Source organism: Anser cygnoides, chromosome 11 (assembly GCF_040182565.1).
Source record: "Anser cygnoides isolate HZ-2024a breed goose chromosome 11, Taihu_goose_T2T_genome, whole genome shotgun sequence".
Lineage (NCBI taxonomy): Eukaryota > Metazoa > Chordata > Aves > Anseriformes > Anatidae > Anser > Anser cygnoides.
The window spans coordinates 3,891,147-3,905,157 of NC_089883.1; the positions used below are offsets into that span (position 1 = coordinate 3,891,147).

Sequence of the window (14,011 nt, forward strand, 5' to 3'; positions counted from 1 at the left end):
GACTGGCTGGAGCAGAAGTTCATTTGGCATTGGTTTTCACATGGAGTCATGAGACAGGTTTCTTAGCTTTGGTGTAAACACCCAGGCTGGCTTACATCACGGTTTTTCCCGTTACAATGTTTGACTCAACAGCCTTATGTTTGAACATCGCATTGTTTTAAAATGTTAAATGATCTGTGCTTCTTTGGTTTGAGGTTCTTGAGGCCAAGCATAGTCTTTACCCACAAAGAAGGATTAGCAGGATAATCTAGCAAAATATTTAATTATGAGTGAAATTCACCCCTACTGCTGCCTGCGGTAATGCTCTGCACGCTGCTTATATCCTGCAGTGCGAGCTGAGGAGAACACACTGCCTTCCTCGAGTGGCAGAGAACGGAGCTGGCCATCAGCTGCCCCATCACAGGTACACCAAGCATGGAGCAGGACAGGGGTAACTCACTGCAAAAGGGCTCGGAGGGTGCTGGTTTAGTGTAGCAAGGCAGCTGCAAGCAAGAAGGACACCTACTCACACCAGTGCCACGCTGAGTCCTTGTAATCGGAGTGATCTGCTCAGTTGGAGGGAGGAGGGAGGAAGAACACAAAGTCTTTGGCATAAAAAAAAACTTCCCAAGGTGCACGTAAATTATAAAACAGTGTCCATGGTCCTGTGATCGTGTAATTGGTGGGAAATTAAAAAAAATAAAGCTGTCAAAATGATAATCACCAAAGAAAAAAAAGAAAACTGTGTGAGTGAAAGTTGGCAAGTCTGCTAGCAGAATGACTACTGTACTGGAAAATTACTGAGCACTGTTTATAAAGGCAGTCAGACAGGAATGTTAGTCTTGGAGTCCTACTTTCAACATCAGCAGCTGTATTATTCTACTAGATTCCTTGTACTTTTTTCAAAAAAAAAAAAAAAAAAAAAACAACCTTCTAGTGACTGGGTGTGGCACAACCTGTTCCCAAAAATCCAAATTCACCTGGTTATTTTGACCCCAGAATAGCAGAGATGTAGCAGAGAGCTTCAGAAGTGCATGGGGAGAGAAAGATACAATAGCACAGTGTGCGTGTTTCATGGAAATCGTAAGTCCACTTGTAAACAGTGTTTTCTTGCCTCTACATATTGAAGCATGAACTTAGTTTGATAGCTGTAAGGAAAAAATATCTGGCTATCAGTTCCATGTGACTAATTCTCAGAAATCTTTCCCAGTTCTGCTCGCTACAATTATCCAATGTGAAATCCTAGCACCAGTGAAGTTAGTTGGAGTTTGCATAACTTCAGTGGAGCCACAGTTTCACCAAGGTGCCTTAGAAAACCGAGAGCAACTTCAACATGCTCTTGCGTCACAAACTGGTGCTAAAGACAACCAGCTCTAACTCGAGATGGAGTTATCCTCACCTAGACAGTAATTCAGTGGTGTGTGTTAAACCAAAAGGTGCATAATAAAATCTGTTACAATGCTGAAAGTGTACTGCTTTAGATTAGTTTCTCACAAGTGCTTTTTCAGATTAGCATCAGTGTTTAGTATCACATTTCCTCTGATAGTTTATTGAGCAGTAGTGCAAGCTCTTAACTAGTCGTAGCAATCAAAAAGCAGGTTTATTAAATATAGAAAAATGAGTGTTATTGCAACTATATCTTTGGTCACATCAATTCTGTTACTACAAAAACAGGGAAATGAATTTCAGTGTAGCATTAGAGAGGGAACAGAAGTAACGGAAGCCCTGTAGAGAGCTCAGGCATTGGTCTTCTACACAGCTCAAGACAGAAATAACTAAGAGAAATTTAATGGGCTGTGATATTTATCCTACAACATGCAATGTCTTTATGTTATAAGAGAATAGAAATCTCTGAAAAGTGACCTCATATCTTTTGATTTCACTCCTCCACCCCATCCTTCAGCCTTGACCCATTTTATCTTCACAGTATGTTTTCCCAAATCTCTAGCTACAATTTCATTTCTAGCTACAGTTCATTTGCAGATATTTATCTCCCCTAGGTTCATGTATGTAGTGCGATAGATGCTAGTTGTTGTTTGGTTTTTTTTTCCATAGAAAATGGGGGAGTCTTCAGCAAGTAGGTAGAGTGAATAATTCAAGGTTAATGACTAATCCAGAGCATAGAAAGATCAAATGATGAACTGAACCTCCAAGAGATATTTCAAGTTTGCTCCAGGGGGATGCCAGATGATTGTTGCCAAAGAAGATTAGAAGAAGAACTCCAATTCCTGAACAGAGATACTGAGAGGTCAGAGGTTGAGGAAGACTCAGAAGATAAAGATTTAAAACAGCCCTCTCAGATTGCATGTCCTGCCCATCCCAGCCTTTTGAGGCTATGGATAAACACCCTTCTGGGCATTTTTTAGCTAGAAAGACAGACACAGACTGGGTTAAAAAAAACCTGTGCTTAAAAGCTCATCACTTTCTTCCTAAATCTAACCACCAGCAGGGATCATCTAGCTCTTGAATCTTCTGCAGAGGTAAGATTACAAAAAATAATGCAGTGGATAAAGCCATCCCTAGGATTGTGAGAAAGATGAATGTGTTTGTCACATAAATCACTCCTTGTTGGAAAGAGGACGGGCTCTTCTGTACTCCGTGTAGAGCAATCACATGGTCCAACAGAATATGGGTTATATCCGGGGAGGGAAAAACTAAATGGAAAAGAACTGTGGTGTCAAGCAACCCCTAAGATCATTTTACCAGCTTAAAGCATAGCTGGAAGCCAAATGGTCTATATGATACACACCTGGCTTAGTGTACAAGAGTTAATTGCCTTAGTTAATAATACAGAGCTGGCTTTGTGTTGTATGTTACAATAGTGGAATTATTTTTGACATTGTCATAAGAAAAATACTTCAGCTTTTTACAAATGAAAAATAAGTCTCATTCTTAAACTCATCCAGGTGTGTTCAAAAGGTGTAATGACAGTGTAGAGAGGAAAATGTCTGTAGTGTAATTTAATAGTAACCATAATGCGGTATTATTTGTGCATCACATTTTTCTTGCCAGTTAGTATATTACTTGTGGATAGTAATTTTGCTAATAGCTTGCTGAGCATTCTTTTACCAAATGTGAAATGGGCAGGAATTTCCGTATTTAATCACTTCATCCATAAATCCTTTGTCTTTCCTCTTGATAGTGAACGATGATGTTGAAATACAGTCATAGTGATTTTTTCTCTTTCAGGCGCTAAAATAATATTTTCAGCTGCCTATGGAGGGGGCTTTGGGAGAACTGTGGGGGAAGATCAGGGCCCTGCGAGTATTGCACATAGGATTCGCGTTTCCTTGTTTGCCAGATCTTTTTATGAACTATTGAACCAAGCAGAGATTTCACTGAGATGATGAAGTTTGACAGTAAAGCAATCGTCCCCTTGATACTTTTGAAAATATCCTACCTCAATGACATTAGCATTCTTCAAACATTTAATCTGGTTTTTGTCTCTCAGACCTGAATCTAACTCCCCACCTCAAAATAGCCTTTAATTGCAAAATGTTTGGATTCCTGGTTAGCAGCAGTTGTCCCAGGTAGGTCAGGGTGCTCTGTGAGGTTTCAGAGATCCCTTACAGTACACTCCCACCTTCTTTGCAACCATTGGTGGACTAAGGCTTGGCTCAGGGAGAGATGTAGGGGATCTGTAGCTGAGGCTGGCCACAGGGAAGTCACTGTGACAAAAATGCTGAACGTGATTTGATCTTCACTGCAGACTAGATCTGAAATAACCTGAGCAACAGCTTTCTGTTGATTATCTGGGTTTTGGCTCATGCTCTGTGCAGTCATTCTTCTCACGATGATATTCACTCTTTCTGTGCCAGTTACCTAGTCACACTCTGTCCTATCTGTGCTAGAGCAGAACTACCTAGAGATGACTGACCAGGGTAAAAGAAAAAAAAGAATTTTCCTTCCTGAAAGGAAAGTCATAACCTGACTTCTTAGGGCATCTTGGAAATAGTTGGCACGCAGTGTGCTGCCCATCCTAAATGGAAGTACACAGACAGCCTCTGCCAAGAATGCCTTTTTATCTTTCTTCTTTGCTTTCAGTCCCTTTCCCTATTTCTTCTGCCAGTAGCCGTAGATCACAGTGAGAGTATGGTGCTGCAGTGAATATTAGTTCAGCGGAGCCTGTACAGAAACCCTTCCTGGCCCAGTGACTCACGTTCAGCTCATAGAGCAAAGTCACTTTTCCCCCTTCATGCCCCTGTTGAGCGGTTCCTTCACCCGGGTAGATAGCTGCTTCCACATTTGCTCTGACAGGGCACGGCCCAGCTATTAATTTTCATGAGCACTGATTTCTGCACTTGAAGGCTATTTTTGTCAGTCTCTCAGTCCCAGCATTTGATTACCCCACTGGCATTTTCCCATACCATAAGCAAAATACCAAGCACTCAGCCGCAGAGATGCGCCAAAACTACTGTCTAGAGAAACATGTTTGGTGTCCTGCCAGCTGTTTTAGCCAGCAGAAATTCACAGATGTGTCAACTGCTTTAATGCAAAGAAACGTTTGAGTGTGGCCCTCTTCCACAAAACGCAGGTGGCCAGCCTGCCCGGTCCCGTTCAGCCCAAACCAGCTGGCTTCTGCCTTCACTGCCAACGCAGCCATCGGTGCTGTCACACCAGTCCGCAGTCAAAGCAGTTGGCAAATGAATTCCTGACAATTGCACCAAATGAGGATGTTTCTGCAAGTTGTGGTGAACTGATTTGTCTGCATTCGGGACTGGCAAAATGAGAAATAATTGTCTGATTTTTGTATGAGAAGTTAGTGGCAACTTCCGAAGAAGTGTGGCTGTACGGTTGGCATGTGTGATGTTCTGCCTGGACTAGTGGAACCTACGGCAAAACAGAATAATATTTCTAAGCAGACTTCTGGTTTTGAGAAGTCTTCTTTAGGTCACTTAACATAACATGCAACCTGGGATTGGGTGACAAGTAAGAGATTCATGGTGTAAGGGTACTAATCTAGGTGACAGCCCTAAATAACAGTCCAGAAGGTCAATTACCTCGTGATGATAGCCTTCCGGAGCACAGTGCCTGCGCGGTTATTGTTCCAGTCGTTCACATCATCCAGGAATGCCTGTAATTACAGAGAACATGTTCCTCACTGACAGATTACAGGAAGCATGAAGATGGATGCTGCTTGTCTTTAGGAAATAATCGTCCCTCCCTACATACTTCCTAACACAGATTCTTTTAAAATATTGTATCCACTGCCACGTAGGCCAGCTATAACCACAGCGGTAGTTCCGGTGCTTACTGGGCTCATTATGGAGCCTTTCAGTGAGCCTTACACTGAGCTAGAAGACAACAGAGAGAAATTGCCTCATTTTCCTTGCATGTCCAGAGCAGGGACTGCCTTACAAGTGCATCCTTTACACTGGAGGAACCCAAACACCTCACAGCATTGTGCTGAGTGTTTGCCAAAGAGTCTTTAAAGAGAAAACAAAGCAAACAAACACACTAAAATATGCCCATGTAGTTTTTCTGAGCACATTTGATCAAAGGGGAAGCCAATGGCAACTGAAATGTGCTTACAAAGTAAATGAGTCCCAAAGGCTCAGAGAAATGATCCAGATCGTTTTCTAGCACATCCCTGTGAGCTATGACGGTGTTGAATCAACATTGCAGGTTCCTTTCTAGTGGGCAAATTCTGTATTGTTAAGTATTTCTTGAGCCTTGGCAGATAAATGCAATTCAGTTTTGCTAAGAATGGACATAGCCAGTTAGTCCCCATTTTTAAGGCCCTTGATGCCATCAATTTCAAACAGATAAGATTCCAGTGAAACATCCTGGAAAGCCCAGAACTGTGAAAAGGGAAATATGACCACAAATCTAGAAAGAGTTGCCAATTTCTTGCTGTTTTTAAGTGAAGCATAATGTTTTACCCCTCCTTATCTTTTTTTAACATTCCTTCTCTGTCTCCTTCCCAGGTGGGTGACTGGCCATTGGAGTCCCTGCTCTGCCACTTGTGAGAAAGGTATCCAGCACCGGGAGGTGACTTGTGTCTACCAGTTGCAGAATGGCACCTACGTTAACACGAGAGACCTCTACTGCCTGGGGAACAAACCAGCAACAGTACAGAGCTGTGAAGGACGGGACTGCCTCTCTATCTGGGAAGCATCAGAGTGGTCAAAGGTAGGAGGAACTTGATTCAAGAAAGGATCCAGACAGCACACAGCTCTGGATACGCTGGCCCTAATCTAGCTAAAAGCTAAACATGTTCTCACAGTCAGCATACACAGCGCCTGTTAGTACTGGGGCACTCAGCATGATTGTGTTTTGTTGAGATGATCAGTTGGGAGCTGAGGTTTGTATCCCATACCAGATGAGCTATTAAGGCAGGTTTTCGATATCATGCTATAGTAACTGTATCTTTCCATCTGAAAACTCTGACCACCGAGGAAAAACATTTCACTGACCTGAGGCCAGAAGTGTAGTAACCCACCAGGTCTTCTGGCTCAGTTTAAGTGCAGTTTGAAACAAATACCAGATTTATCAAATATCTGCATGTTACAGAGAATGGACGGTCTTTGGGCCTTGTCCAGCCCTCTTTTATGCAATTCCTGGAACATGAAAAAGCTGGTTATACTTTGTTTAAAGGTGCCTCTCCACAGAGTTGCAGAGAGTTACGAAATTATTCTCAGATACTATAAACGCATTTCAGAGACGAATAAGGTGTCTAGACAGCCTGCATTTTGTTTAGCAACAGAATAAACTGGGAGTGTGCCTACAGTTCATGTCCAGGACTCAGCTAATGTAGGGGAACTTTGTCTGTACCTTGTGAGTAACAGTCCTAATAGATTTTCCATGTTAGTTTTGATATCATATCTGTTAGGCTCATCTGAATGACAAAAAGATAATTTCAGTCTTGGTGCAGTGCTTATAGCTCTGCCAGTCTCATTCCAGACTGGCTGTGTTACGGGACTGTCCAGCAACAGCCATTTCTGTGGGAAGGGTATTTCCTTGTTTTTCATCTCTGTTTTGAAACAGTGAGCTCCTGTTTAAAGCATTGTCAAAGAACTTTCGCAAAATATTATTGTTAGAAAAGTGCTTAAAAGTCACAGAAGCACAGGATACAAGGGATCTGGCACTGAGGAACAGTGTCTCTTAACAAAAACACAGTGTGATTGCATTGTCCACCTTTTGAACAGAAAATCTTTGTTTGGCAAGTGAGGTAGTTAACTGAGAGCAGTGTTTCCTTTCAGTGGGGCATTGTACCTGTTCACTAATGCATGAGATGCTTTTACTTTCTGAGTCCTTTCATTTCAAAAGATGTGGAGAAATGCACCAAAGTTTTAATAATTTCTCTGATAGGTCTTTTATGCGTTACAGAAATAACCCTTTCAGATTATGCCCACTTTATTCCTCATAGCTAAACCAGCTGAGCTCCAGCAATACTTATAGCTGAGACTGGTCTTCTCATGGTGCAGCTCCTACCTGTTTTACATGGTGAATTTTGTTGTCAGAGTGTTTGTGGTCTTTTAACAATCACAGTTGCTTCTATGTTCTTTTTATTAATTGGAGTAAGGCAAGTTACAGAATAATTTTTCCAGAGTGGAAATATTCCGTATCTGTGACTACTTAACTAATTTGCAAATACATAGTATTTTTAGATTAAAAAACAAAAACACTTATTTACTTTGATACTGTTGTTGGGACAGTAATTGGTCACTTGTGATTTTAAATCTTCTCCAGACACATTTGTGCTATTATGCAGCACAGCTGACTCTAGGACAGGTTTGATGCTCTGCCAGTTTGAACACATCTCATACCTAGAACCTCCTTCAGTGGAAATCACTTTAATCCTTAACGTTTTAGTCTGATGTTGTGAGTAAACATCACAGTGATATCATTTTATAAATCAATTTTCTTATGTGTGTTACTGAATTTTGGTTATACAACAAAAAACGGTTGAGCACATTAATGTCTGGTCCCCAATCAAAAAAGTGTGTTCTCAAAGCAAATTCCAATACAATTCTCAGTGTGGAAAAAATTAAATTCCGTTTTTATTGCCAAACACTTGAGATTGTTTTGGAGAAAGTACCACGCAGTCCATTTTTAATGACAGAAATAGAGATCATCACAAAAAGGTAAATGTTTCTATTGTTAGTGGAAAAAAAAAATGGATTTCCTTAAAATAAAGGAGCTGCAAAGTTGTGATGCTCCTTTACAAAACCTTGTGGGATCAGACATTTGTTAATAAAGACCTAATGATCTAAGCTGGACACTCAGGGACTGCATATATTATTTAGTAGACTATCCTGTTTTTTAAATCTCTGTAAAATCTATACATTAAAAACCTTTTCATGACAACAGGACTTCAGGAAAAAAAAAAAACCTTAAAGGGGGTGATTTATATGCCACAATAGAAGATCTGTTAGAAACCTATTGCAAATGCTGTTTTGTCTAGGAAAGTATATGCAATACTAATCTGTGAATGACTTAAAAGCTTGTGGGAAGAACAAACAGTTGGTGTTTTTCCCAGACTCAGTTGTAAAACCCACCTAGAGATTTCTCATACTGTGAAAAATACTCCTACTTCAGCTTGATTTACTTCAAGTAAATAGACCCATTTGAAAGTTTTCACATATTGTGCTTTGTAGTTTGAGATGAACGAGTGCAACCCGGAGGAGGACTGAGGAAAACGATCTGTAATTTTGGAAAGTTTACACAACTTGGGGCAAATTCATGGCTTTAAGGTACCATTTAGGGAGCTCCAGTGTCGGATCTCTGGCAAGTCTTGCACTTTGAGGAGTCCAGCAAAGTAGTTTCTGGAATTCTGCAAAGCCTGGAAGAATTCATCCCGGTATCTAGCACAGCCGTACAACTGTGCTTGTTACAAAGATGTTACATCCGTAAGGCGGTCATGCCATGAGCGGCACATAGTAAATTAAGTGGAAGGTTTCCCAGATTTTCAAGAAGTCACTTTGTAGTGCTCTGAAGTATTTAAAGGCATGTCTGTTTGCTTGCCAGCTCATAAACGCTTGTCATTCATGTCCTTAACAAGGCCAGCAGGTCAGAGCTGCCTGGATTGTATTTTTAAGACGATTAGACAGGCATGCTGAGATTTGTCCATTTGATGTAATTTATATCAAGCTGACGCTTGTTTCCAGCATAGACCCCCTGGATGGAGAAGCTTCTTGGATTATGTTCAAAAGACCTCACAGAATATCTCATATCTTCACTATTTATTCGGTGTCAAATCAACTGTCTTTTCCATGCTGATCCCCTAAAGGGGAGAACTCGACATGCTAGAGAAGGTTAGTTTTTATCTCAGTTGGTACGTAGATCATTTTTCCACCCACCTGTCCCCAGTGGCTTTTCAAGAAAATTTCTCACTCTTAACCACTGCAGTGGCATGAAAATGAAGAGCAGAGAGACTGGCTGTGCTGCTATATGGATGGCTCTGACAGCATCAGCAAATCTGTTACCCTGTTGCTGAGCAAATCTGTTACCCTGTTGCTGAACGGGTTATTTAAAACAGGAGTTTCAGCTGGCAATGTCCTTTCCCCACCTAGTCCAGGCAATGAAGTCAAGACAAATTCTCCAGTTAAACAGAATTTAGTGACAATGGTTGGCAGAACTAACAAATGGGTGACCAGATATCCCCACCTTTTAGAAGCTACCTCCGTAGCGCCCGAGCACAAATATATTTGCAGACATTTTTTTGTTCACTTGCATGAATATTTGTTACAGTGCCCAAATGCTTGAATCAGGTCTTCCTCCAGCAACTGCTGCTAGCAGCTCTAGTAGCCTGCTGCTTTCTCAGAGGACTTCAAGCAGTCCCTGCATATGCTTTTGAGAAAACCCTTTTCCACCTCTGCTGATGACTGTGTCTAACTTACTGGTCGGGTGTGGAAGCTGATGCCAACATTGTGGCTCACTGAATAGTGTCTCTGCTGAGCTATCCGCTGCGTGCACTTGAAGTTCTGTGAAATCAACATCGTGATGAAGAGATGGCAAAACAAAGAGTGAAGGTCCGTGTACATGTTCACATGAGAACACGTGAGAACTGTGGCTTCACCACCGTGCATACAAACAGTTCTGCACAGCTGTTTTTGTATCAGTGATGGCATTCTACAGTGAGTTAAAAATGTGATTTTCACCTTCATTTTAATCCTGTGATAAAGGGATATTGCAGTTCTGTTATGAATGATGAGCTCTTAAACACAAGATCTAGTGATTTTTCCTCTGTAACACCAATTCTAGCACGATGCTAACTGATGTTAAAGAAGGTTGATTTTCAGAATTGCCATTTTTTAAAAGTAAAATATTTCACAAGCAGATACCATACTTTTCAAATGACTCGTATGTTTGAAAGGGGGTATAATTATTGGGGAAAAATCTTACAGGTAATCAGTTTTTCTTCATGTACATAAAACTACCTTTTCATTTTAACTATGTTACCAAAAAAAAAAAGTTTTTATGTCTAGGCATTGTGCAACAGAAAACAAATGGCTGTTGTTTTGCAGTGTTCAGCAGACTGTGGCAAAGGGATCCAGAAAAGAACAGTGACGTGCACAAATTCTCAAGGAAAGTGTGATGCAGCCACCAGGCCAAGAGACGAGGAGGAATGTGAGGATCACACCGGCTGTTACGAATGGAAAACAGGCGATTGGTCTAAGGTAACAGTGAACACGACGTGGTATTTTCTTTCTAAATGCAAAGATGTTCAAAGTGCTATGCTTCTGTGTGCAGTCTGTTTTGCAATTCAAATATTTGAAAGGGAAGGATTTTACTCATTTTGATTAGAGTTTTTTTCTGGGCTTTAAACTTTCCCTTCCTGCCATATGTGACCCAAACACCGCAACACGTGCTTGTGGATATGACCCAGCGAGTTCTAGCTAAGTGTATTACAAACAGGATAGAAACTAGTATTAATTGACAGCTTAACCATCCAAAGGCTAAAACCACACAGCCTGCGCATAAAAAAAGGAAGATTCTCACCACAGGCCAAAACTCATCCATCAACTGAGTTCTTAGTGTTGAAAGGCTACTTTATAAGCGATGCTGAAACCACTTTCCATATTTCAAAAAACAAACTCTGAAGTGAGCTGGCTAACAGGTTGAGTGCTACAAGAAGGAGTTCATTAGCAGTATCTTCCAGGACTGCAGGGAGCGAAGGAGGTCTCTTGTGCCCAGCTTGGGCAAGCTAAAAATAAAATAGCAGAAGTTTGATTTCCTTCAGTATATATATGTGTTAAATATTTGCACTTTGAATGAGAAACCTAGTCCCTGAGAAAAGGAGAAATCTCAGAAGGAGGGGCTGTGGTGAGAGTGCTGTCTCCCTCAAAGCATCAATACACAGCTGAGAAGAGTTGAGTTGATACAGTTGATAAGAGTTTTCTTATACCACAGACGATAAATCTGAGGGTCTGGGTCTGGGAGAACTGTTGTTAAACTGAATACTACTGGGGGGAAGTGTGAGGAAGCCTTCGCAGACTCGCACAGAGACAAAGGCTGATATAGAGCACGCACAGCTGAAATCTGTTTGCCCTCCTTGTGCCGGTCCTGCATGCAGAGTCTGATGGTAGATACCATTTTATTACCACAGATGCAAAACCAGAGCTGTGCAGCTGAATCGTGTGCTATTCTGAGACCTACACAGCACAGTCCAGGCCCAGACTTATTCCAACTGCCCGAAATGAAAGTAGGCCATCGATTTAAAGGCAGAGCCAAAACCATCAGTCCCTTCCTCGGGGCTGGATTTTACCTTCACTTAGGCCTGTCTGAACTTAGTTTCTCCAGTGACATCAGTGGAATTAATTCCTGCATGCAGTGGATTAAAGCAGAGCAGAGTCTGCTCTGTATTTGCATTCTAATCTTAAAGTAACAGGTAGTTTTACTTGGACAGGAGCAGTGTAAGAAACTCACCCTTTGCCAGCGTTGTTCATAAAGCATCCTTTACATTACTGACTCATGTTTGCATAAAGAAATGAAATTTCCCAGGAATATTATATTCCAGCTTGGTTTTATCTTATCTTTGTAACTGTACTGTTCTTTAAACAGAAAGCCTACTTTGTGTTTTGGAATGTACGGCATGCACAGAAACCACTGGGATACAGTAGTTGCGTTTTGCTGTCCAAAAACCCAAACACCAGCAAGCAAAATCCAGTGAAGCAGAGGCCCATGATGGGCAAATTGGCTTATCTGCAATTGCATTTTTTTTGCATTAAGATAGGGAGTTACAAATATTTATAGATGCAGCGTGTCATAGATGCACGAATTGAATGGTATCAGTGCTGGAGAACGCATTAAGAACCTGCCACATGCAAAAGATCTGTATTTATGCTGAGCCAGGAATTTGTATCACAGATTGTTTAGAGTATTGAACATTATTTTATTCATAACCTGGCGTGCAGAATCCGCACAAGCTAGCCAAGACAAACAGTTCCTGTATGTTAACAGGTGAAATAACATTATTTATTTATTTGTGGAATTTTAAAAGATTTTGGCAGGAAAATTGACCCGGATTCTCTTTATAGGGAGAAATATGAAATAGCTGTGTATTCACTGATTACATGGGTTGAAAGTTCGGTGTTGTGCGAGTGGTTCCCATCTGATAAAGAAGTTGGCTCGCTGCTAGAAAGGCTGCAATCATACCTCGGTCACAGTAAATAGTGGTGTTGATGGATTTTATGTCTGCATACGAGCAGTGCAGGATCAATGCAAACTCACTTGTTATTTGCAGTTCTTAACTCAGGATCAGGATCTTCTCCGTGCAGAAAGGTGAAAAAGCTTATGCACTGTTTCTGTGGCCTGTTTCTACCCGCAGCTTGTGCTAACTCTGCTTTGCAGGAATTTCACCTTGTGCAAGTCCAGTAGATGTTTTTGGACTTAGATTTGGTTTATAATGATCATTAAAAATTCTAGACATCCTGGTTAATTTTGGCTGAAGACTTTCACACAATTAGTTTCTTACTCTCTGAGTAAAGAGGTAAACAAAAAACACTGTTAGACTGGTAGAAAAGGGTGTGGGTAGATACAGTTCTTCTAAAAATGTTTATTGCCCCAGAAACCCAGATAGCTGAAATATCTGATGTAGAGCACCAGGTAGGATTTTCATTATCAGGATCCAGAAGCTTTAATGCAGGGCTAAGGCCTAGGGGGAGAACCTTTACGGCTATTAGCAATTCCTTTTTGGGGTTGTCTGGCTTAAACAGTTCATCCATTAAGGAGAAATAAAGTCTCTGGCAGTTAGATTACAGTGAATTCTTTAAAATTCTCAGAACAAGCAGCTACTTTTTGCAATTAGTGTGTTGTGCATTTGCTTCTTATTGTTAGGAATCATCAGGGAAGCAAGATTTAATGATCAGTAGTAATTATCACAGATTAAAATAAGGCTTTGATGCTTTTTGTGCAAACAGCTTGCATGGTGACTTGGCCTCCAACCCTAAATTTCACCAAAGCAAGATCATTTGAAGACATCAGAAAATCATATAAGGAGGCGAAACCTCATTAAAACTTGAAGTTCAGATACAACTTGTCAATAGAACAGGCTCTCTGAGGGGTAATGGCAGGCTGTTGTTTTTATATTAGGATGAAGAGTATGTATAGAATACATAGATTCTGCATAAGAAGAGTTGCCTAAAGCTCACAGTCCTATACAAAAAACCCCTCACTGGGAACATACAAGAACTCCTATGGCTGACAGTGATGGGTATGGTTATTCTATGTAGGATCTTAGATCCTGTTACATTCAGAAGGTACAGGGGTATAATAATTATTATTAATTATTATTTTTGGCATTAGTAAAATCTCCAAGTCTGTGACACAAGTTATGGCTTTGTGCACTCAGGCCCTGGATCTGCTTCTGTAAAGGGGAGGTGAGGGAGGGATGGAAGCAAGGGCACGTTGATCTGTAAGCTGCACCTACAGAGATTCACCAGCCAAAACCTCATCCTCTGGCCATAGTGATGGCTCTGTAGCCATTGCCTGTCCACACTCTGAAGAAGAGAATTTTTGTTCCTTTTTCTCTCGAGATTGTTTGTGAAAGGTCCTTACTGTGTTCCATAACTGAGGAAAGGATTTGGAG

General features: G+C 41.0%; 1 protein-coding gene across 2 annotated transcripts in view; it reads left to right on the forward strand.

Moving 5' to 3' along the window:
* ADAMTS17 (ADAM metallopeptidase with thrombospondin type 1 motif 17) overlaps positions 1-14,011 on the forward strand; it is a 177,623-nt gene that overhangs the window by 144,264 nt on the left and 19,348 nt on the right. For both annotated transcript variants that reach the window (XM_048076347.2, XM_048076348.2), the window contains 2 exons: positions 5,907-6,111; positions 10,449-10,601. In XM_048076347.2, the coding sequence (XP_047932304.2) occupies positions 5,907-6,111; positions 10,449-10,601 (358 nt within the window). The remainder of the gene's footprint in view (positions 1-5,906; positions 6,112-10,448; positions 10,602-14,011) is intronic.